At 40.0% G+C, this 26,038-nt stretch overlaps 1 protein-coding gene across 8 annotated transcripts in view; it reads right to left on the reverse strand.

Annotated features, from left to right (window-relative positions):
* Positions 1–26,038, reverse strand: part of fne (ELAV like RNA binding protein found in neurons) — a 211,218-nt gene that overhangs the window by 22,447 nt on the left and 162,733 nt on the right. For all 8 annotated transcript variants that reach the window (XM_080265559.1, XM_080265546.1, XM_080265526.1 and 5 more), the window contains 3 exons: positions 15,563–15,666; positions 5,907–6,060; positions 1,611–1,866 (listed from right to left, as the gene is read on the reverse strand). In XM_080265559.1, the coding sequence (XP_080121685.1) occupies positions 1,611–1,866; positions 5,907–6,060; positions 15,563–15,666 (514 nt within the window). The remainder of the gene's footprint in view (positions 1–1,610; positions 1,867–5,906; positions 6,061–15,562; positions 15,667–26,038) is intronic.

Consider the following 26,038-nt stretch of genomic DNA (forward strand, 5'->3'; position numbering starts at 1 on the left):
ATGATCAAAATGAATGATGGAAATGATGAAAATGAATGATGGAAATGATGAAAATGAATGATGGAAATGATGAAAATGAATGATGGAAATGATGAAAATGAATGATGGAAATGATGAAAATGAATGATGGAAATGATGAAAATGAATGATGGAAATGATCAAAATGAATGATGGGAATGAGGAAAATGAAGAAAATGAATGATAGAAATGATCAAAATGAATGATGGGAATGATGAAAATGAAGAAAATGAATGATAGAAATGATCAAAATGAATGATAGGAATGAGGAAAATGAAAAAAAAAAGATGAGTGATGAAAACGAAAAAATGAAAAAGATGGCAAACGGTGACAGTGGGAAATGACGGGAATGAGTGATGATAATCATTGATAAAAACGAGGAACATGAGTGACGAAAATGACAAAAGATGAAAGTGACTGGAAAAATGAAAAAAGATGAAGAATGGAAAATGACGGCGATGAGTGACGATAATGACAGATAAAAACAATGAACAGGAGTGAAGATGAAAAAAAAGATAAGTGACAAAAAAAGGTGAGTGATAGTGAGAAATGACGACAATGAGTAATGATAATGACTGATAAAACAGATAAAAATGAGTGAAAATGAAAAAAGATGAAAGTGACTGGAAAATGAAAGAAAGATGACAAACGATGGTGATGGGTGGGTGATGAAAATGAAAGAAAAAAAAGATGAAAGTGACAGAAAAATGAAAAAAGATGGTGATGGGTGGGTGGGTGGAAAAAATTGGTCTAGACTAATCCCACGTTTCCAGATACACACACACACACACGTACAGAGCAATAACAAGACTAGGCGCTAAGGAAAGTATATGTCTTAATAATAATAATAAATGCTGGGCAAGAAGCATAAAAAAAAACTTAAATTTAGGTCAAGATATTTAAAGATTATTGAAACAGCAGTACCAAAAAAAACTGTCCAAAAAAAAAAAAAGGTTGATTTTTTAAATGTATACATATATATAAACACTTTTTTGAAAATGGTAATAAATTTTGTGGCCACTGAACAGAAATTAAAAATAATGAATGGGGTGAGAGAGAGAGAGAGAGAGAGAGAGAGAGAGAGAGAGAGAGAGAGAGAGAATGAAATATCAGAGTTGTAGGAGAGAGAGTGGAAAGAGAAAGAAGCGAGTTTTAGGAGGGAGTGAGAGAAAAAGTGAGGGAAAGAAGAGAGGAAATGAGATGAAGAAAAATAAAAATAAAACGAAAAAAAACGAAGCTGAACCGAAAATATAACCAATCAGAATGAAAAATAAAGATAACAACGGCGAGGAAATAAGGCACATTAATAAATCAGGGCACATCAACAACACCGATAAATAAAACAATAAAAATAAAACACAAACTAATTCCAATCACAATAACGAAAAAAAAGAAAAAAAAAGAAAAAAGAAAGGAGGCATGAACAGAAAAGGTACAATTGAAAAAAAACAAAAAGGGAAAAAGATAAATGGTCTTTTTCATATTTTTTTTTTTTCTCCTGGTTCTTCAAGTTCTAGAGCTTCACACGCGACCCCTTTCCCCTCCCTCCCAAACCCAGGGTATTACTTCACTAGGCCTCTACCCCGACAAACCTGGTCAGAGGGGACAGAGGGATGTAACGGAAGCGTCCAGCAGGGTGATGGATAGGCCCTCCGTAGCGCCGGGTGAGTGGGGATAGGTAGGCGGCGAGGGGCGGCACGGCTTTGTTGTTGTTGGATGGGTTGTTGGCGAACTTCACTGTGATCGGCTCGGCGGCGCCCTCTGGAATGGTCCCGTTCAGCTTCTGGATGGCTCGCTCGGCTTCAATACGCTGGTCGAAGCGGATGAAGCCTACCCCCTTGGACAGTCCTACAGGGTGCGGAGGGATGGGTTAGTGGAAAGGGAGATCATTTAAGACATGGTTAGAGATATATACGTAGATAGATAAATGCGGACTCAGATGGCTCCCTCGGCTTCAATACGCTGGTCGAAGCGGATGAAGCCTACCTCCTTGGACAGTCCTAGGGTGGGCGGAGGGAGGGGTTAGCGGAGAGGGAGGTGGGCGCAGGGTTAGATACATTAGACAGGTGTTAGATATTTTAGACAGGGGTTAGATATTTTAGACAGGGGTTAGATATATTAGACAGGGGTTTGATATTTTAGACAGGGGTTAGATAGTTTAGACAGGGGTTAGATATTTTAGACAGGGGTTAGATATTTTAGACAGGGGTTAGATATATTAGACAGGGGTTAGATATTTTAGACAGGGGTTAGATATATTAGACAGGGGTTAGATATTTTAGACAGGGGTTAGATATTTTAGACAGAGGTTAGATATATTAGACAGGGGTTAGATATTTTAGACTGGGGTTAGATATTTTTGACAGGGGTTAGATATATTAGACAGGGGTTAGATATTTTAGACAGGGGTTAGATATTTTAGACAGGGGTTAGATATATTAGACAGGGGTTAGATATTTTAGACTGGGGTTAGATATTTTTGACAGGGGTTAGATATTTTAGACAGGGTTGGATATTAGACAGCGTGCCACTAAAAGGTAGATATGTAGGCAGATAAATAAACATGGACTGACAGACAGGTAGACAGCGAAGAAGGGACGTGTTAATGGAGGGGACTGAAGGCTGGATTAGATATTTTAGACAAGGTTGGATATTAGACATCAAGGCACTAAAAGATAGATATATAGGTAGATAGATAGATAGATAAACACAGACTCAGACAGGCGGACACAGTAGGAGGGGCAGGCTTGTGGAGGGGGTGAATGAAGGCAGGGTAAGATATTTTAGGCAGGGCTGGGTACAAAAGACATCGTTAAATAGTAAAGCAAGATACACAGATGCCACTAATAGATAGATATACAGGTAGATAGATAAACACAGACAGGTAGACACCGTAGGAGGGGCGTCTTAGTGCAAGGGGTGATTAAAGTGAGGGATAAAGTTTAAAGACATTGTTATTAGTAAACAATATGCATAGATGCCATTGATAGATAGAGAGATAGATAAACAGGGACTTGTAGGCAGAGGTGGATACTGATAGACATGATACATAAACACAATGTCTATCTATCTATCTTGAGAGAGAGAGAGAGAGAGAGAGAGAGAGAGAGAGAGAGAGAGACAGAGAGAGAGAGGATGCTGGTAGTAGTTGTGGTGATGGCCGTATCTACATTAGCAGCATTGCAGGTGTGCAAACACCTGTGTTCTGACAGATAGAGAGGGGAGTGGATGCTGGTGGTGGTGGTGGTGGTGGTGGTGGTGGTAGTAGCAGTAGTAGTAATAATAGTGGTAGTAGTAGTAGTAGCCGCAGTACTGGTAGTGATGACAGTGGTATCTACAAGAGGTACATATAGCAACACGGCAAGTGTGCAGATATGTATTCTGATAGATGGATAGACAGACAGACAGTGAAAGAGGATGCCAGTAGTAGTAGTAGTAGTAGTAGTAGTAGTAGTGGTGGTGGTGGTTGTAGTAGTTGTAGTGCTGGCGGCGGTATCTACATTAGCAGCATCGCAAGTGTGTAGACATCTGCGTGTTTGGATGGGTACAGCCGCTGACTCATAAACACGTGTGATTTCTGACACACTTGGGGTCTGAGTGTGTTGCTGATCGAGTATTTAAAAGAAGTGTAAGGGGATGATAAAGTGCAGGGGATGATAGATTGACGGATAAATACAGAGGGATTGACAGATAGATAGATAGATGGATAGTTAGGTAGACGGGGACTGTGAAGAAATTGATGAAATAGGTAGGAAAAAATGCTGCAAAAAAGCTGATGAAATAAGGAGGTGAGGGAAAAATGGCAGACAGATAGACAGATAGAGATAGACAGACAGACAGATAGATAGGTAGACGGGGACGGTGAAGAAACAGATGAAATACAGAAAGGAAAAAATGCTGGAAAAAAAAAAGATGAGATAGAGTGAGGGGAAAATGGCAGATAGATAGATAGACATAGATAGATGGTTAGATAGATAGACAGTTAGGTGGACGGGGACGGTGACGACAGATGAAATACAGAAAGGAAAAAATGATGAAAAAAAAAAAACATGAAATAAAGAAGTGAGGGGAAAATGGCAGAAGGAAATTGGGAGGAAGGGAAAAACGCTGGGAGGAAATACTCGTAGATGAAATACAGAAGAGAAATACAGGGCTGAAACACGTGAAATACAAAGGCGGAAGAGAATACAGCGTTACAGGGACAATATTACATCCCGTGGGCCTTGTAATAGTAAGGAAGGTGTAAAATAAAGGTGAGATAAAGTTAAATAGGAGAGACGTAGATGAAGAGGAAAGGAAGATAAGGGCGAAGCTACTGACCTGTGATACTGTCAATAAGAGAGAGGATAGAGAAAAGATAAGAGATAATGAGGAAAGAAAGATAGTGAGGATAGAGAAAAGATAAGAGATAATAGAGGAAAGAAAGATAATTAGGAGTGACGCGATAAAGATAATGAGGATAGAGAAGATAAAGATAGTGAGGAAAGATTATGATGATTGAGATAAAGATAATGAGGATAGAGAAAAGATAAAGATAATTAGGAAAGAGAGATAATAAAGAGAGAAGAGATAATGAAGAAAGATAATGAGGAAAGAGACAGATGAAGAAAATGAGGAAAGAAAGGTAATAAGGACAGAAAATATAATCAGGAAAGAAAGATAATGATAAGAGAAAATATAATGAGGAAAGATAAGGGCAATAAATAAAGATAATTAGGAAAGGAAGATAATGAGGATAGAGAAAAGATAAAGATAATGAGGAAAGAAAGATAGTAAGCATAGAGAAAAGAAAGATAAGAGCAAAGATACTGACCTGTAATGCTGTCAGTAAGGAAGAGATAGACAGGAGGAAAGACAGAGATATAAGAAAGATAAAGAGCTTTGACAGAAGTAACTCAGAGGAGACAGAATAAAAAGATAAAGGCCAGAATAAAGATAAAGAAAGATAAACAGATATGATACAACTAAGGGAAGATACAATAAAGGAAAGATGAAGATAAAAGATAATGAGCTTAGATACAACTAACTTAGGAGACAGAATAAAAATAAAAGAAAGATAAAGAGTTAAGATGCAACTAACTCAGAGGAGACAGAAGAGAGGAAAGATAAAAGATAAAGAGGAGAGAAACAAAGAGGAGAGAAAGATAGAGGAAAGAAAGATAAAGAAAGAAAGATAAAGAGGAGAGAAAACAGAGGAAAGAAGATTGAGGAAAGAAAAAGAAAGAAAGATAAAGAGGAAAGAAAACAGAGGAGAGAAGATTGAGGACTGAAAGATAAAGAGGAGAGAAACAGAGGAGAGAAAGATAAAGAGGAAAGAAAGACAGAGAGGAGAGAAAGATAAAGATAAAAGAAAGATAAAAAGGAAAGAAAAATAAGATAGAAGAAAGAAAGATAAAAAACTAAGATACAACTAACACTGTAACAAGCATGGTAAAAGTAAGGAGCTTCACTGAGAGAGAGAGAGAGAGAGAGAGAGAGAGAGAGAGAGAGAGTAGCGACTATACACAGATGCAGCGTTACAAAATAGGAATAATGTGAAGAAAAAGCCAGCGTTACAAAAATAATTAGCACCTTGTCTCACCTGTAATATTGCCACAGAGGATCAAATGGCATACAGGTAATTATCCATGTATCTATCTATCTATGCATCTATCAATATAAAAAAGTGACAGAGACAAATCCAGCATTACAGAACAGGTGTATGTATTTTTTTCACAGCTGTAATATTGTCATAGCGATTGAAATAGCATAAAGGTAACACATATATCTATCTATACTACTGAAGAAGCAACACATCTTTCTACGAGTCTATCTAAGAAGGAATGAATACAGTAACGATACAAAGACAAATCCAGCGTTACAAAATAGGTACATGTCTCTGCTCTCACCTGTAATATTGTCACAGAGGATGCGTGATGTGATGATGGATCCGTAAGCCCTAAACATCGCCTCCAGGTCCTGTTGGGTCATGGATTTGGGCAGACCGGACACGTAAAGGTTTGCTCCCTTGATGGCCTCGCTGCTGGGCCGCGCGTACGAGACCTGTACCACAATTTGTTACTCTACCACACTTTCTACCACACTAAGTACCTGCCTCCTTACCACACTATCACTCCCTCTATTACACCGTCTGTCTCTCCTATACCTTCTGTCTTCCTACCACTATCTCTACTACACCGTCTGTCAAACTCCCATTCCACTTCTGTCTCCCTACCACACCATCACTCTCTCTACTACACCATCTTTCAAACTCCCATACCATCTGTCTCCCTACCACACTATCACTCTCTCCACCACACCCTTTGTCATACTACCACACTCTCCACCACACCCTTTGTCATACGTCCACACCATTTATCAAACTACCATACTCTCTATCACACACTTCCTCATACCACAGTCTCTACCACACCACGTCACACTAACTCTTTACCACACTACCACACAACCAGACACACACTCAGTTATTCTACCACAATCGCTGCCACACTACCACACTCGCTACCACACTGCCATACTAACAAATACATCACACTTCTAGACTACCACTAACAATTTCATACTTCCCCATACTAGCTAGGAAACCAAATAGAATCTCGCTCTCACTCTCTCTCCTGTTTCGTCTTCCTTCTCCCTCAGTTGTCAGTTCTATTCTCTTTCTCTTTCTCTCTCTCTCTCTCTCTCTCTCTCTCTCTCTCTCTCCTGTTTCGTCTTCCTTTTCCTTCAGTTGTCAGTCATATTCTCTCTCTCTCTCAGGTTGGCACCCCTAATGGCCTCGCTTACACCTGGCACACAGTTCCTACCACACTACCTATTACACAATCTACTAATCTACCGCAACTCTACTACAAAACCTACCACCACACCAACTACCACACTATCATTACACTTCCACACTTTTTCACACTACCACATCCCTTACTAATCAGCCTACCGCACTTACAAACCACCAACCACACTACCACACAATCTACCACACTTCATAGCACTACCACACCTCTTACTAATCAGCCTACCGCACTAACAAACCACCAACCACAATACTACACAACCTACCACACTCCTGTCTAGCATTATCTCTGCCACATTACCACATCCCATACTAACCCTACCACACAACATTACACACCCTGCCACACTACCACACTCGTTACCTCACTGCCGACCACCTACCACAACACACACTGTCACATTACCATACTTTCAGGAAAAAATAACATCTATAACACTACCACATCACTAGCCACACACACACACACACACACACACACACACACACACACACACACACACACACAGTAAGCAGAAAACATTCCAACACAAACTGATGCACACCCTTTAATCTCTCTCTCACACACACACACACACACACACACACACACACACAATAAGCAAAAAACATTCCAACACAAACAGGTGCAGACCCTTTAATCTCTCTCGCTCTCTCTCTCTCTCTCTCACACACACACACACACTAAGCAAACAAAACATTACTACACAAACATGAACAACCTTTGATTTCTCACTCTCTCTCTCTCTCACACACACACACACACACACATTAAACAAACACACTACTACACAAACAGATGAACCTTTAATTTCACACACACACACACACACACACACACACACACACACACACACACACACACACACACAATCCCTCCCTAATATCTAAACTGCAAAAGAATGTCCAAATAATAAGTACAACAGAAAAAAACAACCAAATTTCTTTCACTGATATCCCGAGACTGAAAAAAAAAATGTAATGAAAATACAAAGGAATTTCTACAACTGCCAATGTAGTAATAGTTGTAGTTGTAGTAGTAGTAGCAGTAGTAGCATAGTAGAAGCAGATGGAGTGGAAGTGGTAGCAGTAGTACAAGTAGGAGTAGGAGAAGCAGTAGTAGTGGTACTGTAGAAGTAGTAGAAGTAATAGTACAGTAGTAGCAGAAGTAGTGATTGTAGTGAAAGTAGTAGTAGTAGTCGTAGTACTAGTAGTACCTCATCTAAACGTGAACCCGGTGGACTGTGGGCTGAAGTTGTCCCCTAGGCCTCTTCCTAACCTTTCTAACAGTAACACATCCTAACTCCTTATCCTTCTAACAACGATACATTCTAAACCCTAATCCTTCTAACTCCTCATCCTTCTAACAATACATCCTAACTCCTCATCCTTCTAACAATACATCCTAACTCCTCATCCTTCTAACAATACATCCTAACTCCTCATCCTTCTAACAATACATCCTAACTCCTAATCCTTCTAACAATACATCCTAACCAATCCTTCTAACATTCTAACTCCTCATCCTTCTAACATACCAGTTCCTCATCCTTCTAACATTCTAACTCCTCATCCTTCTAACAATACATCCTAACTCCTCATCCTTCTAACAATACATCCTAACTAATCCTTCTAACATTCTAACTCCTCATTCTTCTAACAATACATCCTAACTCCTCATCCTTCTAACAATACATTCTAACTCCTCATCTTTCTAACATACTAATTCCTAATCCTCTAACAATACATACAACCAACCCCTACACATATAACACAAGGCAAAACAATACACCCACACAAATGTAGATTATAAATAGGTTAGAATAATGACAATAACTACAAATATTCCTCTAAGACAATATTCCTCCCAAGACAATATTCCTCCTAATATTCACCTAAATTCATTTACCTAATAAATAAATAAATAAATAAATGATAAAATACAGAGCAGGTTCAATACATCAATAGCAACACAAATTACTTAAAGCCAATACAATAATTAACCGCATTATTAACCCCTTCACAACGATGGCGTGAGAAAATTTACGATCATTATTCTGCTCAGGGGCCTCTTCAAGGGAGGGATCGTAAAGCCTTCTTACCAGTGACTTACTTTCCTTTCTTACATCTTATACGTTACTTATATCATTTTAATAAAGTTTGTATCAACAACACACAGAGGATAGTTTTTTTTTTGTTTTGTTTTTTTTAATAACAGGAAGGAAAAACAAACGGATAAAAAAAATAATGTACAGGATAAATCGCCAAGGAAGAGACGTCACGAAATCTCATCCCACAGAATACGACCCCATAATGACCTCTCGTCGCGAAAGGGTTAATAGGGTACTAATTACATGCAAGGGTTATGAATACAGACAAATGCATGATAACAACAGTGCATCATTAAAAAAATATAAATAAAATAAATAATAATGACGAAAAATGAATCAACAGAATAAACAGCCTAATGTAAAATCTTAAGGACAAAAATTTCGCCTACTAATCCACTTCGTCTGCGTCACACTTAGGGCATGTCCGTCACCTCCCTCCCTGACGCATCATATCAAGGAGAATCATCTATGGCCAGAGAAACATACGAAGACTCTCAGCTTAGGAATAGTAGAAGAGGAGAAAGTAGAGGACAGAAATATACAATGTCTCTCTCAGCTAAGGAACATTAGCCAGCAAAGTGACAAGTAGAAGAGGTGAAATATTACAGAGAAACATACCAAGCCTCTCTCAGCTTAGCGATGTTAGCCAGCAGAGGAAAGTGCCAAGTAGAAGAGGTGAAATATTACACAGAAAAATACCAAGCCTCTCTCAGCTTAGCGATGTTAGCCAGCAGAGGAAAGTGACAAGTAGAAGAGGTGAAATATTGCTGAGAAACATACCCAGTCTCTCTCAGATTAGGAATATTTGAAGAGGAAGGAGAAAAAGTAGAGGACAGAATATAAAAAAAGCCTCTCTCAGCTTAAGAATATTAACCAGCAAAGGAAAGTGACAAACAGAAATGGTGAAAATTGAAAAACATATCAAGCCTCTCTCAGCTTAAGAATATTAGCTAGCAGAGGAAAGTGACAAAAGGTGAAATATTGCGGAGAAACATACCAAGCCTCTCTCAGCTTAGGAATAATAAAGGAGGAAAGAGAAAAAGCAGAAGACAGAAATACACCAAGCCTCTCTCAGCTTAGGAACATTAGCCAGCAGAGGAATGTGACAAGAAGAGGTGAAATATTACAGAGAATCATACCGAGCCTCTCTTAGCTTAGGCATATTAGCCAGCAGAGGAATGAGACAAGTAGAAGAGGTGGAATATTACAGGGATGAAATATTACTTGGAAACACATCAATATCCTGTCAGCTTAGCAATATTTGCCAGCAGAAGACAGTGACAATTAGACGAAGTGAAATATTAGGTCAAAAGTTTGTCCCTCACTGTAATAATAATATAAATAATAATAATAATACCACAAAATCATACACACTACAATGTACAAGCAAAATACATAATAATAATAATAATAATAATAATAATAATAATAATAACAATACCAATTCATGCTCATTCAATATACAAGCACCATACAAAGCCATCCATTACATGAACTAGCACAAGAAATACAGCATCTTGAGGGAATAAATTAAGAAGCACATCACAGGCAATATTATCAACATCACCACCACGATGATGCAATGACTATATTCTTGTCATCTCCAGGCGATTCTTTCAGCCTGTCTCCCTTTTACTTAAGATCCAGAATGTTCACTTTAAACTCCTTTCACCTTCACTTGACCTAAATTTTTGTTCTTTTGCAGCTTATTTCACGCAGCTCAGATTGTTTATTTTAATGCAAGGAAGAAGGAACCAAAGGCCAGGACCCCGCAAATCGTTCCTTCCAAGAAGAAAAAAAAAATGCAAAAGAAGAGCCAAATTCAAACTCCGTTCATTTCAAGATGCCTGGACACACCGCGTTTGAAAGACTGGAGATCACAGGGAGTAGGAAATAGACAAAACGTGCCTCCACTTCCCTTCCACGGCACTTCTTCGTGATCAGCATCATATTCTCGTGTTAATCTATCGCTCGGCATTCAAGAGACGGCAATTTTACGCCAAGTTAGAGTAAAAAGGGTATCGGCGACAAATTGCCCGTGTTAATATACAGCTAAAGCTCAGCATTCACGAGGGAGAGATGGTGATTTTAAGCCAAGTAAAACTGGTATTGGCGTGAAGTTGCCATCTCTCCGTCCTGAATGCTGAGCTGGAGGGGGAAATTGACACAGGTGCTAGTCACGAAGAAGTGCTATGGAGAGGATGCAGCGTCGTAGTCTTCCATTCCACCACAGAGCTACGTGAAATTGGCTGACAAAGGACAAAAATCTGCACCAAGTTAAGGTGAATGGACTACTGAAGGGAGGAATGAAATCAATATATGTATCTAATCCCTCCAGTTCCGTCTCCCTAACACCTTTTCCTAAGCGATTTATTTTGCTTATTACGCCTTCCTGTCCTGTGCTACATATATCCTTCCAATATCAACACACTACATAATGTACAAAAGGATAGTCATTCATTAAAAAAAAAAAAAAAAAACGCTAAGGAAGAGGTGCTAGGGAACTTGTACAAAGAAATTAACCACCCATATTCTAAAAAATAAATCGGCAAGGATGAGGTGCTGGGGGAAAAAAAGTAAATCGCTAAGGAAGAGGTACTAGGGCGTTTCCTTAAGGGACGGGAATGCGAGCCCTGAGCAGAATAAAATCGCCGGGAGATAGCAAATAATAATAATAATACCAATAATAATAATAATAATAAAATAAATAAATAAATACATACATACATACATGCATAAGTAAAAGTGCGTCACCGTGAATAAGGCATCATACAAATACACTAAAATAAATTACATACAATAACCATACAAACTAAATACAATAAATTACATACAATAGGTCAGGCAAATTCAGGGCGACAATTCTGCTTGGCTGGGAAAAATGCAATACACAATAAATTAAAGTGGCAGTAAAAAATATTATTATAGCCGAGTTCCACCTAAAATAAATAAGCTAAAAATGAAAGAAAAACAAACACACTACCTAAAATTAAAAAAAATAAATAATAACTACCTAGAAATAAAATATGAACTACAAAAAATGACAACTAACCTAAAAAATGTAACAAAAAAATAAAAGCTAAAATACCTAAAAATAAAAAGCTAAAAAAACACCTAAAAATAAAATAAAGCTAAAACGTACCTAAAAATAAAATAAATAAAAACTAAAGCTAAAAATACCTAAAACTAAAAACTAAAAAAAAAGCTAAATTCCTATAAATAAACAAAAACTAAAAATACCTAAAAATAAAAAGTAAAAAATAAAGATAAAAATACCAAAAAATTAAGCTAGAAAACACCTAAAATGAAAAAAAAAAAAAAAAAGCTAACAATACCTACAAAAAATAATAATAACAGTGAAAAATAACTAAAAATAAAACTACGTAATGAAAAAAAAAAGGGAGAAAGGGAACGATTTTTTCAGCATTAACAAAGAAATCAAGGAAAAACGAAGAACATCCACTTAGAAATAAATAACTAATGTAATAACTAACATGACATACAATAAATCGATTAGTACTAGCAGGAAAACTGAAGTAAACGAAACAGCAAAAAAGAAGAAAAAATGGAGATGCAGCAAAAATGAAAAACGGAGCAGAAAAATAAACGCAGAAAAAATTATGGAAAAACGGAGACGACGTTGAAAAAATAGACGCAAAAAAAAAAAAAAAAAAAAAAAAAAAGGGGTAGCAAAAGAAAACGGAAGACGCGAAAATGTAAACAAAGCCGACGTTGCCAAATCTCAAAGCCAACATTGCCAAGTCTCACACGGCAATTGGCCAGGGATGCAGGTGTGCTTGCTATTATAAGTGCATTTGCGTCTACTGGGCCAAACTATCTGGACTTGACCCTGCTAAAACTTAATCAGAATATCCCAAATGAACTTAATTTTGGATCTAACCTCTGTAAACTTGGACCTAACACATTCTAATATTATAAACTTTATGTAACTTCTTCTAACATTAATTTTATATGGACAAACACCTATCCAAAATAATTTCAATTTGCCTTACACCTAATTTGCCCTAACACTGTATTCTACCTCTAACTTGTACTAACACTATCTCACCTAACTACAGCCTAATTAAAGTAACCTACTCCTAAACTTCCAATTAACTTCTTCTAACACTATTACAGCCTACCTAATAAAGTCAAGCAAATAATACTAAGCTTAGATCTAACCTTTTCTAACAATGTAACTTCACCTTAAATACAACCTACCATTAAAGACCTAACTCTGAATGCAACTTGTCTTAAAACTGTTACTTCCACTTCCCTCATTTACCTCTTTTTCAACTTTCCTCATTTACTTGTTCTTCAACCTTCTTCATTTACCTCTTAAAGAAAAGGTCAAAATCTCAAGTACTGACAAAACTGACCTCAAATGACCTAACTCAATCAATCCAATCCTTAAAAATCCGAAATTAACCAGTCTTAAAACTGTTGTTTCCTCATTCCTCACTGACCTCCTAAAGAAATGGCCAAAATCACAAGCTAACAAGACTAATCTAAAATGAACTAATTCGACCATTATAATTCTTAAAAAAAAATAAAAAAAATAAAAAAGCCTGTCTTAAAACTGACTTATTCCTCACTGACCTCTTAAAGAAATGGTCAGAATCTCAAGCTACAAACGACAAGCTGGACCTAAAATGACCTAATTCGACTTGTAAAAAAAATAATACCAGCTCACCACCACCCAACAGTGTCTTACTAATATTGTTCTCTAGCGTATTTGTGAACATAACAAGGCTTTTATTTTCTCAACTACAGTTTACACATGAATTATCAGGCCCGCTAACGATGCTGATTGGGGTGAAAATGACCCAAATCGACCGAAACATGAGCAAATTCGACCAATTCAACTCCCAGAAAGGAACGCTACCGTGAACTGCCACACATCAGCTGGTTATATCAAAATTTCAAGATATATTTGGAGTAACTGGGAATTTATTTATTTATTTTTTTTATGCAAGGAAGAAGGAACCAAAGGCCAGAAGCCCTTATGATTGTTCCCTACAAGAAAAAAATAATAATAGATCGATATGTAAGATTTTTTGTCACTAGACTTTTCATCAGTTTTCATGGCTACTCAAATTCAATCCCTTTTACTGAACAGCTGCCTAATTCACACACACACACACACACACACACACACACACAAAATTATTATACTTTCTTTTCCTGAACAGCTGCCTATTTCACACACACACACACACACACACACAAAACCACTACCATATCACGCTCTTAGCACTCTCACTCTCTCTCTCCCTCTAACAAAACCATACACTCCAATAACAAACACCAACTTAATTCTATTTGCCTTTTGACTAACTTAAAGCTAATTAACAAGTAACAATTTTTCCCTACTCAAAAGACAAGCGAGAACACATTAACCTACATCAGATATATGTAATGTTTCTATCAGGACTGCAAAAAAAACTAGTGGCAAAGTAAAGTAACAAGACAGTTAACTGGTAAAGCAACACACTTATATTTGAAAAAGTGTACTTCAAAAATAAAATAAATCCTGAGTAAAATATCGCATAATACACCACCATTGACAACACCAATGACCCTAAAAAGAAAGACCGACAGAAAGAAGGAAAGAAAGAAAAAAGACAATACTAACAATCACTGACAATTAAGGACAACAGATTTTCACCTTTCTTGAAACTTTAAGTAAATCTTGGTAGTCCTTAAAAAGTTAAATGAATCTAACTAACACGTTCTCGAAAACCAAAAACCATTCATGAAGCTTTAAATAAATCTTAGTGATGCCCTTAAAAAGTCAAATAAATCTTTCCTTCAAAAAACAAAAATCACGAAAAAAAGTGATTTTTTTTTTTTTTTTTTAACAGAAGATGGATAGACGAAGGAAACACAAAATTAAAAAAAAAAAAACAATCCATACACCAGATTACAGGTGTCCTCCACTCGTAAAAATTTCAATTACTTTTTCCAACAATATTTTAATAATCAGGAATAAGCATAACCTCAAAAAGTATAAAGAAGGGGGTAAAAAATAACGCTATATGGAAATTCCTCAGTGTATACAAGGCTGAATTATACTTCCTAAAACCGATATATATTTCCTTCAATTATACTTCCTAAAACCGACATATATTTTCAATTATACTTCCTAAAACCGATATATATTTTCAATTATACTTCCTAAAACCGATATTTCCTTCAATTATATTTCTTAAAACCGATATATATTTTCAATTACACTTCCTAAAACCGATATATATTTCCTTCAATTATACTTCCTAAAACCGATATATATTTCCTTCAATTATACTTCCTAAAACCAATATATATTTCCTTCAATTATACTTCCTAAAACCAATATATATTTCCTTCAATTATACTTCCTAAAACCGATATATATTTTCATTAAAAAAAAAAAAGAAAAAAAAAGGGGGGGGAAATAAGTTCGTTTTTTTTTTTTTGTACCCCTAACCTAAAAAAAAAAAAAAGGAAGAAAATGACTATACAAAGAAAATCCGAATAAGAAAAAAAAAAAAAAAAAAAAGCACTATGATTCCCTTCACCTAAAAAAGAAAAAAAAAAAAAAAAAAAGGGGGTGGGATCAAGGAGTGAGCGTAACACCTGTACAGAGGCGACTTAACCTTACCTTGATGGTCTTATTCTGAAGCCTGAGACCATTGAGCTGATTAATGGCTCTCTCGGCGTCATCCTGTCTTACGTAGTTCACGAAACCATACCCAAGGCTCTGACCTGGAAAGAGAAAAAAATAATAAGAACTACATCGAGTGAGTGGATGGTTGGGTACTAATTTTACTCTTACTTAACTTGAAACTACACGGAACCATACCCAAGGCTTTGACCTGGAAAGAGAAAAAAATAATAACTACATCGAGTGAGAGGATGGTAGGGTACTATTTTACCTCTCACTTGACTTAAAACTACAATCTGTCCATCTTGAATGTTACGTTAATAAATGTTTTGTCAATTGAAAGCAACGCTACATCAAGTGAATGGATGGTCTGGGACTATTTTACTCTTAAATGACAGAAAACTACAATTTATCTGTTCTGTCAATAGAAGGCATCAAAATAAATAAAAACTACATCGAGTGAGTGGATGGTTGGGTACTAGACAATTGTTTCCTTACTTGACCTGTGGAGAAAAGGAGGTTACTGAGCTACATCGAGTGAATGGATGGTTGGGTAGTAGTTTTACTTGTCCTAATACTTTATCTGTTATGTCAAATGAAGGCAGCAACTAATAACAGTAATAATAATAATAACCAACTACATCAAGTGAATGGATAGTTGGGTCAAATCTTTCATACACTATCATCTATCAATGTATCTAACTATACCATCCATCTATCTATCCACCAGCCTGTCTATTAATCTGTTTATCTATCTATCCGTATGCACGTATGTGGAAGGAGGGGAGGCGGGTGAGTATGCCGTGTTATGTATAAATTGCGGTTAAAGAGAGAGAGAGAGAGAGAGAGAGAGAGAGAGAGAGAGAGAGAGAGAGAGAGAGAGAGAGAGAGAGAGTTAAAATGTGGGATTACATGCGAGAGTATGCATAAAATGTAAACAACTCTCTCTCTCTCTCTCTCGGTGTGTGTGTGTGTGTGTGTGTGTGTGTGTGTGTGTGTGTGTGTGTGTGTGTGTGTGTGTGTGTGTGTGTGTGAATCTAAACTACCTAATTATGCAAGTTAAAATTAAGATCATGACTACAAATTACACCAGATGTTCTTAAAGGCAAACCACACTACCAGGACGCTCCCTAACACCTCTTCCTAAGAGATTTATTTTGCTAGTACCTTGCCGCCCTCTTCTGTGTCATCATTCTCATACCACCATACCCTACATAAATAACGTACAAAACGGTATTCAGCCGTATCTAAAAATAAATCGCTAAGGAAGAGGCGTTAGGGAGCCTCCTTGCCCGACCAGAATACAGGCTCCTATTCTCGTCAACTCAAGTACCTTAACACCTCTTCCTGAGCGATTTATTTTTGTATATGGGGGGTTAATATCCTTTTGTACGCACTTTATGCGGTGTGGCGATATTGGAAGGACTTATCACAAAAGAGGACTGTAAGGTGTAAACAAAATAAATCGCTTAGGAAAAGGCGTTAGGGAGGCCCCAGGAGTAACTAGTGAATGAGTTTAATATCCCCGGGTGAAGGTAGGTTAATTTTATGCATAATTAATGAATAAATGAATAAATGAATGTGTATAACCAGTGGAGGGAAGGGAGGGAGGGAAGAGGAAAACGAGGAAAGGGAAAGGGAGGAAGTGAATAGGAATGAGACGGAGGGAGGGAGAGAAAGGAAACGGGGAGAGAAGGGAAAGGGAAGGGAGAAGAGAGGAAAGGGAGGGAGAGAAGAGGAAAGGGAGGGAGAGAAGAGGAAAGGGAGGGAGAGAAAGGACACGGGTGATTGAGAAAGGGAAAAGGAGGGGAGAGAAGGGAAAAGGGAGGGAGAGAAGAGAAAGGGAGAGAGATAGGAAACGGGAAAAGGGGAAGGGATAAAGGAAGAGGGAAGGGAAAAAGAAAGAGAGAAGGGAGGGAGAGAAGAGGAAAGGGAGATAAAAATGTTACGAGGAATGGAGAGAGAGAGAGAGAGAGAGAGAGAGAGAGAGAGCCGGAGGAATCAGAATAGGGAGGATAAATGAGAGGAGGAAAAAACGCCAGGAAAAATACAATGGAGAGAAGATTAGAGGGAGGTGGAGGGAAATGAGGAGGAGGAGGAGTGGATGGAGGGAAAATGAGCCAGGCGGAGGGAGGAAAGGAGGGAGAGAAAGGATGAGAAATGCCTCCTCCATCTCCTCTCTCTTTCTCTCCTCATCTCTCCACTTTATCTCTCCAGCTGATAACCTCTTCTTTACCAATCTATCTTCCTTTTATTTCTCTCTTTATTTTCTCTAATTTACTTTCTCACTTTCTCTCACGAATACCAATCTATCTTTCTTTTATTTCTCTCTTTATTTTCTCTAATTTCAATCGATCTTGCTTTTATTTCTCTCTTTATTTTCTCTAATTTACTTTCTCACTTTCTCTCACGAATACCAATCTATCTTTCTTTTATTTCTCTCTTTATTTTCTCTAATTTCAATCTATCTTTCTTTTATTTCTCTCTTTATTTTCTCTAATTTCAATCTACCTTGCTTTTATTTCTCTCTTTATTTTCTCTAATTTCAATCTACCTTGCTTTTATTTCTGTCTTTATTTTCTCTAATTTCAATCTACCTTGCTTTTATTTCTCTCTTTATTTTCTCTAATTTCAATCTACCTTGCTTTTATTTCTGTCTTTATTTTCTCCAATTTCAATCTATCTTGCTTTTATTTCTCTCTTTATTTTCTCTAATTTACTTTCTCACTTTCTCTCACGAATACCAGTTAATCTTGGCTTTTTTTTTCTCTCTCTCTCTCTCTCTACTTTCCTCTCTCACTTTTTCTTTCAAATACCAGTTTATCTTGGCGTTATTTCTCTCTTTCTCTAATTTACTTTCTCACTTTTTTCTCTCACTTCTCTTACTGGCTTATTGTTCCTGTGCTCGTATTCCAAACACCTCTTCCTTACCGACTTATTTTTGGATACGGCTGCTCTACTTCTCTCTCTTTATTTTCTCAACATTACTTTCTCACATTTTCTCTCATTTCTCTTGAAGACTTATTATTCCCGAACTCGTACTCCTAACATCTCTTCCTTACCGATTTATTTTTGGATATGGCAGGGCGATAATGGAAGGATTTGTATAACACAGAAGAAGACGGCAAGGTGTAATAAACAAAATAAATCGCTTGGGAAAACGTGTTAGGGGGCTTTCTTCTTGTGTACAGTAGGACGATATTGGAAGGATTTATATAACACAGAGGACAGCAAGGTGTACTACGAAAAATAAATCGCTTGGGAAAAGGTGTTAGGGAGTTTTCTTACTGGGCCTTGGTCTTTCTCCTTGCCTATGACTGCAACTATCTATCTATCTATCGTTCTTTTTTATCTATCTCATGCGTTTTTGTACTCTTATTTTCATTGCGTATTTCTCTCTCTCTCTCTCTCTCTTCGCTATCTTATGCTTGTTTAATAATTAGTCTTAGTTTCTCTCTCTCTCTCTCTCTCTCTTTCTCTCTCTCCTTTGTTCCCCTCTCTTTTACCAAATTTCTTTTCTCCCCTGCTTCGCCCCTTCCTCCCCAGCTTCGTCCTCCTCCTCTTCCTCTTACTATCTTTACTGCCTCTCTCTCTCTCTCTCTCTCTCTCTCTCTCTCTCTCTCTCTCTCTCCTCTTTTTCCTTGTACAGTATTTACCCTCTCATTTTCCTTTTTCCTCTCTCTCTCTCTCGTCTTTTTCCTTGTATTTACCCTCTCTCATTTTCCTTTTTCCTCTCTCTCTCGTCTTTTTCCTTGTATTTACCCTCTCTCATTTTCCTTTTTCCTCTCTCTCTCCTCTTTTTCCTTGTATTTACCCTGTCATTTTCCTTTTCCTCTCTCTCTCGTCTTTTTCCTTGTATTTACCGTCATTTTCCTTTTTCCTCTCTCTCTCTCTCTTCTCTTTTTCCTTGTATTTACCCTGTCATTTTCCTTTTTCCTCTCTCGTCTTTTTCCTTGTAATTACCCTCTCTCATTTTCCTTTTTCCTCTCTCTCTCTCTCTTTCCTCTTTTTCCTTGTATTTACCCTCTCATTTTCCTTTTTCCTCTCTCTCTCCTCTTTTTCCTTGTATTTACCTTCTCGCGTTTTCCATTTCCACCCCCCCTCTCTCTCTCTCCACCGCGGCGTCTGGCCAAAGAACAATAGCATCATATTCCCATAAACTGCAGAGCCGGTGATGAGAAGGCAGGGAGGCAGGCGAGGGAAGGAGGGAAGGAGGAAGGAAGAAAGGAAGAAGACATGGGAAGGAAGGAGGGAAGACAGAGGAAAGATGATGAGAGTAGATACAAGAAGGAATGTAAGAGATGGAGGGAAAGAGGGAAGAAGAATGGAAGAGAAAGATATGGGAAGGAAGGAGTGCGAAAGAGAAGGAAAGGAAGGAGAGAGAGAATACACAAAGGAATGAGAGAGATGGAGGGAAAGAGGGAAGAAGGAAGGAAGGAAGGAGAAAGATATGGGAAGGAAAGAGAGAGGACAAAGGAAGGAATGGGAGATGAAGGGAAAGAGGGAAGGTGGGACGAGAGAGAGAATGATACATGATGGAAAGAGAGAGAAAGATAAGGGTACGAAGGAGAGAGAGAGGATACTCGAAGGAATGAGGGATGTAGGGAAATAGGGAATAAGGAAGGAAGGAAGCAGAAAGGTATTGGGAGGGAGGAGAAAGAAAGCTAGAGGAAGGAGAGAGGGCAGGGGAAGGAAGGAGAGAAGGATACAAGAAGCGAGAAGGAAGGATTGAAGGACAGACGAAGGAGAGAAGGATACAGGAAGGAAAAAGAAAAGGAAGGAGGAAGGATACAGACGGGAGGCTGCCACGGGAAGGAGAGATGAAGGAATGAATGGAAGGAGAGATGGACCGTAGGAAGGAGAGAACACACCGGCCAGGAAGGAGGAAGGTAGGCAGAGGAGGGAAGGAAGAGAGGAGGAAAAGCGAGAAGAGGAGGAGGGAAGGATGGAAAGGAGGGAATGAAACAGAAGGGAAGGTAGGGAGGGAAGAAGGAACATGAGAAGGAGAAGAGAGGAGATGAGGATGAAGGGAGGAAAGCTTATACGGTATAGAGAGAGAGAGAGAGAGAGAGAGAGAGAGAGAAACAAACCAAACTTGTGTAATCTTGTCTGCATATTTACTGAAAGCATTAAGATAGACACAGACTGACAGACGGACAGATAGATAGATAGACAGACAGATTAGAAACATAGACAGACAGGGATAGTGAAAGAAAAAAAGACAGCAAAAGAATGAGGAAAAACGGCGAGCAGAGGACAGACAGACAGACAGGCAGATTGACAGACAGGTGCAGAGAAAGAAAAAAAAACAGCAAAAAAAATGAGAAGCACAGCAAGAAATCGAGATACACATGGAGACGGAGAAAGAGACAGCAAGATAGATAGATAGATAGATAGATAAAGAAAAAGACAGGTGCAGGGAAAGAAAAAACAATGAAGATAAAACTGCAAAAAATCGAGAAAATCATCGAGACCAAATGAGGGCGAGACAGCGAGACATACATAAAGGCAGAGGAAGGGAAAAAACACACAAAAACACCAAAAAAAAACGAGACACACCGAGACCGAGAAAGAGAGCGAGACAGCATGAGAGAAAGATACATATAGACAGACAGACAGACAGACAAAAATATAGAAAGAAAACAGCAAAAGAATGATAAAAAACAGCGAGGAAACGAGAACCACATCGAGAACGAGAGAGAGGGAGAAAGAAAACGAGACAGCAAGAGAGAGAGAAACGCAGGCGGATAAGACAGGAAGGAAGAGAGAGAAAATAAGTGGAAGGAAAGAGGACATGGGAGAGGAGGAAACACGCAACTTTGGCGAGGGGAAATTCAGGAAGAGGGGAGGAAGGAAGGAGGAAGGTGAGCGCGATGGTAAGGAGGCGAGGAAGAAAGAGGGGAGGGAGGCACGCGAGAGAGAGAGAGAGAGAGAGAGAGAGAGAGAGAGATGCACATAACAAGAAAGACAGCCATACACACGCGCAGAGAGAGAGAGAGAGAGAGAGAGTGAGTCCTACTTTAATATTCAAAGGAAAATTATTCTGTACAAGCTTGACATCAATATCTATCAGTCTATCTACCTAACTAGCTATTTATTCCCCTCTCTCCCTCTAGCAACATTCCTCTCCCTCTCTCTCTATCATTCCTTCTTCCCTCATCTCTACCTTTAAAACACACCTATTTCTCTCCCTCCCCCCCGCCTTCTCTCTCCAATTCCACAAACACCCCCTTCCTCACTCCACCATCAGTCCTCTTTCCTTCCTTCTCCCTCCCCATCTACTTCTCCAACACAACATCCCCCCTCCTTCTCTCTCTCTCTCCCCCCATCAACACAACCTTATATTTCATCCACAAACACCATCTCAATTCTATTTATCTTTTGACATTAAGCATTTTTCTCTCCCTCTCCCACGCCATCTACTTGTAAACACACAAACTCCCCCTTTTCGTCTCTCTCTCTGCCTTCCTCCCTTTCTCTCCCTGCCGTCCCTCCCTCTCTCCCTGCCTTCTCTCCCTTTTCTCCTTGCCTTCCCTCACACACACACATCATTTTCGAGCATCCCCCCCCCTCTCTCTCTCTCTCTCACACACACACACACCTCATTTATTACCATCCCCCCCCTTCTCTCTCTCTCACACACACACACACACACACACACACACATACACACACACGGTATAATTGGAGCCACGCATCCCACTCCCATTCACACACGCCTGCCAATCAACCACCAGCTTCGTTAAAATGATAAATTCGCCAAAAAAAAAAAAAAGTTAAATTTACTGCGCTCGAACATACCCTATCTTTCCAAACATGAATTCTGCTCTCTCTCTCTCTCTCTCTCTCTCTCTCTCTCTCTCACATACACACATCCTATGCTCTTTTTTCACTGCCACTTTCCTTATTTCCATACTCTCTTTCTCGCTCACTCTCTCATTTTACTTCCATCTCTCACATTCGCTTCCTTTGGTCTTCTTTTCACTACCTATTTCCCTATTCCCCTCCCTCTCTCTCTCCCCCCTTCCCTCTTTCTCTCTCTCTCTCTCTCACTCACACATTAACTCACATTCTCTCCCTCTCCCCCCTCCCTCTTTCTCTCTCTCACTCACACATTAACTCACATTCTCTCTCTCTCTCACACCCACGAACTCGCTCGCTCTCTCACACAACTCTCTCTCTCTCTCACTCACAAACACACACACACAACTCTCTCTCTCTCTCACTCACAAACACACACACAACTCTCTCTCACCCATCGCTCTTGCTGATGATGGATGGACGCAGGCAAGGACGTACGCATAAATATGTATATTCCAACGTATGTTTTCCATGCATGCTTTAGCCCGTGTGTGTGTGTGTGTGTGTGTGTGTGTGTGTGTGTGTGTGTGTGTGTGTGTGTGTGTGTGTGTGTGTGTGTGTGTGTGTGTGTGTGTGTGTGTGTGTGTGTGTGTGTGTGTGTGTGTGTGTGTGTGTGTGTGTGTGTGTGTGTGTGTGTGTGTGTGTGTGTGTGTGTGTGTGTGTGTGTGTGTGTGTGTGTGTGTGTGTGTGTGTGTGTGTGTGTGTGTGTGTGTGTGTGTGTGTGTGTGTGTGTGTGTGTGTGTGTGTGTGTGTGTGTGTGTGTGTGTGTGTGTGTGTGTGTGTGTGTGTGTGTGTGTGTGTGTGTGTGTGTGTGTGTGTGTGTGTGTGTGTGTGTGTGTGTGTGTGTGTGTGTGTGTGTGTGTGTGTGTGTGTGTGTGTGTGTGTGTGTGTGTGTGTGTGTGTGTGTGTGTGTGTGTGTGTGTGTGTGTGTGTGTGTGTGTGTGTGTGTGTGTGTGTGTGTGTGTGTGTGTGTGTGTGTGTGTGTGTGTGTGTGTGTGTGTGTGTGTGTGTGTGTGTGTGTGTGTGTGTGTGTGTGTGTGTGTGTGTGTGTGTGTGTGTGTGTGTGTGTGTGTGTGTGTGTGTGTGTGTGTGTGTGTGTGTGTGTGTGTGTGTGTGTGTGTGTGTGTGTGTGTGTGTGTGTGTGTGTGTGTGTGTGTGTGTGTGTGTGTGTGTGTGTGTGTGTGTGTGTGTGTGTGTGTGTGTGTGAGAGAGAGAGAGAGAGAGAGAGAGAGAGAGAGAGAGAGAGAGAGAGAGAGAGACTAACTTCCTAATCAGTTTACCCGAAATCTTTTGTTTTGTTGATTGTTTGTGGGTTTCTCCGCCACCTCCCCTTCTCTCTCTCTCTCCCTCCCTCACACACACACAGCACATTCACCCACACACACACACACAGCACATTCTCCCTCACACACACACACACACCGCACATTCTCCCTCACACACACACACACACACACACACACACACACACACACACACACAGCACATTCTCCCTCACACACACACACACACAGCACATTCTCCCTCACACACACACACACACACACACACACACAGCACATTCTCCCTCACACACACACACACACACAGCACATTCTCCCTCACACACACACACACACACACACACACACAGCACATTCTCCCTCACACACACACACACCGCACATTCTCCCTCACACACACCGCACATTCTCCCTCACACGCGCACACACACACACACACACACACAACTCCATTCATTACTCATTCACAGAAATAATCATATAAAAAAAATCTTTATTGTTTGTACATTACGAGAATAGCATTTACTGAGAGTGAGAGAGAGAGAGAGACAGAGACAGAGACAGAGAGAGAGAGAGAGAGAGGAAAATCTGGGCCAAGTTAAGGTGGAAGAACTACTGTGCTTAATGCCGACCACCTCTCTCTCTCTCTCCGAATTTCCCCCTCCTTTCTCCTATTCTCACATTTTCTCTCTCCCTCATCTCAACTGCTTTCCCTGCCTCCCTCATTCCCTCTTTCCTCACTCCTCGTCTTTCACCCCTCCTTGCTTCCTTCCACGTTCCCTCCCTCCTCTCTCTCTCTTTCCTCCCCCTCCCTCCCTCATTATCTCTTTCCTCACTCCTCGTCTTTCACCCCTCCTTGCTTCCTTCCACGTTCCCTCCCTCCTCTCTCTCTCTTTCCTCCCCCCCTCTCTCTCATTCCTCCCCCCCCTCTCTCTCTTTCCTCCCCCTCCCTCCTTCATTATCTCTTTCCTCACTCCTCGTCTTTCACCCCTCTTTGCTTCCTTCCACGTTCCCTCCCTTCTCTCTCTCTCTTTCCTCCCCCTCCCTCCCTCACTACCCGTCTTTCACCCCTCCTTGCTTCCTTCCACGTTCCCTCCCTCCTCTCTCGTCTCTTTCCTCCCCCTCCCTCCCTCATTCCCTCACTACCCGTCTTTCACCCCTCCTTGCTTCCTTCCACGTTCCCTCCCTCCTCTCTCTCTCTCTTTCCTCCCCCCATCTCTCTCTTTCCTCCCTCCCCCTCCCTCCTTGACGTAGCCAGGAGCGACGCGGTTCCCATGGCAACGGGAAATTGTTTACTTGTCTCGGTTAGCTCCCTGAATAATGAAGTAATCTGAGCTAATTGGAGGGAAGGCAGGGAGAGAAAGGGAGGAAAGGGAGAGAGAGGGAGGGAAGGCAGGGAGGGAAAGGGAGAGAGAGAGGGAGGAAAGGGAAGGAGAGAGGGAAGGCAGGGAGAGAAAGGGATGGAGAGGGAGAGAAGACAGGGAGTGAATGGGAAGAAGGCAGGGAGGAAAGGGAGGAAGGCAGGGAGAAAAGGGAGGAAGGCAGGGAGAAAAGGGAGGGAAGGCAGGGAGAAAAGGGAGGGAAGGCAGGGAGAAAGGGAGGAAAGGAGGTAAAGCAGGGAGAGAAATGCAGGGAAGGCAGGGAGGAAAGACAGGGAGAAAGGGAGGGAGGAAAGGCAGGGAGAGAAAGGGAAGGAGGAAAGGCAGGGAGAGAAAGGGAGGGAGGAAAGGCAGGGAGTGAAAGGGAGGAGAAGGTAGGGAGAGAAAGGGTGGAAAGGCAGAGAAAGGGAGGAAAGGCAGGGAGAGAAAGGGAAAGAAAGGGATGGAAGGGAAGGAAAAGAAAGGGATGGATGGGAAGGGAAAGAAAGGGAGGGAAGGAAACTGACAGGAAGGGTTGGAAGACTTTGTAGAGAAGGGGGAAGAGAAAGGGTAGCGAAACAGCAGAGAAGGGTAGGAGAAATAAAAAGGGAAAGGAAGGAAAGGGAGAAGGAGGGTTGGGAAAGAGGGAAGGGAGAGAAAGGGAGGGAGGGAAATTGTAGAGATAGAAGGGAGAGAGGAACGCAAGAGGAAGCGACGACGATGAGAGAGAGAGAGAGAGAGAGAGAGAGAGAGAGAATCCCTCACCTCACAAAACCCACTAACAAAACACCCGGCAGGAAACAGCAAGAAAGACCACCAAGTGGCATAAAAAGTAAAGGAAATTTTACAGGAAAGGCTGAATTGGATTCATACTTTAAAATTTAGCCTGAAAAGGAATAATAACATCAATATTAAATAGATATTGATTATTTATTTATTTATTTAATGGGAAGAAGTACAAAGAAAGTCAG

Source organism: Coenobita brevimanus, chromosome 2 (assembly GCF_032717465.1).
Source record: "Coenobita brevimanus isolate Jiangsu-jjx chromosome 2, ASM3271746v2, whole genome shotgun sequence".
Taxonomy (NCBI): domain Eukaryota; kingdom Metazoa; phylum Arthropoda; class Malacostraca; order Decapoda; family Coenobitidae; genus Coenobita; species Coenobita brevimanus.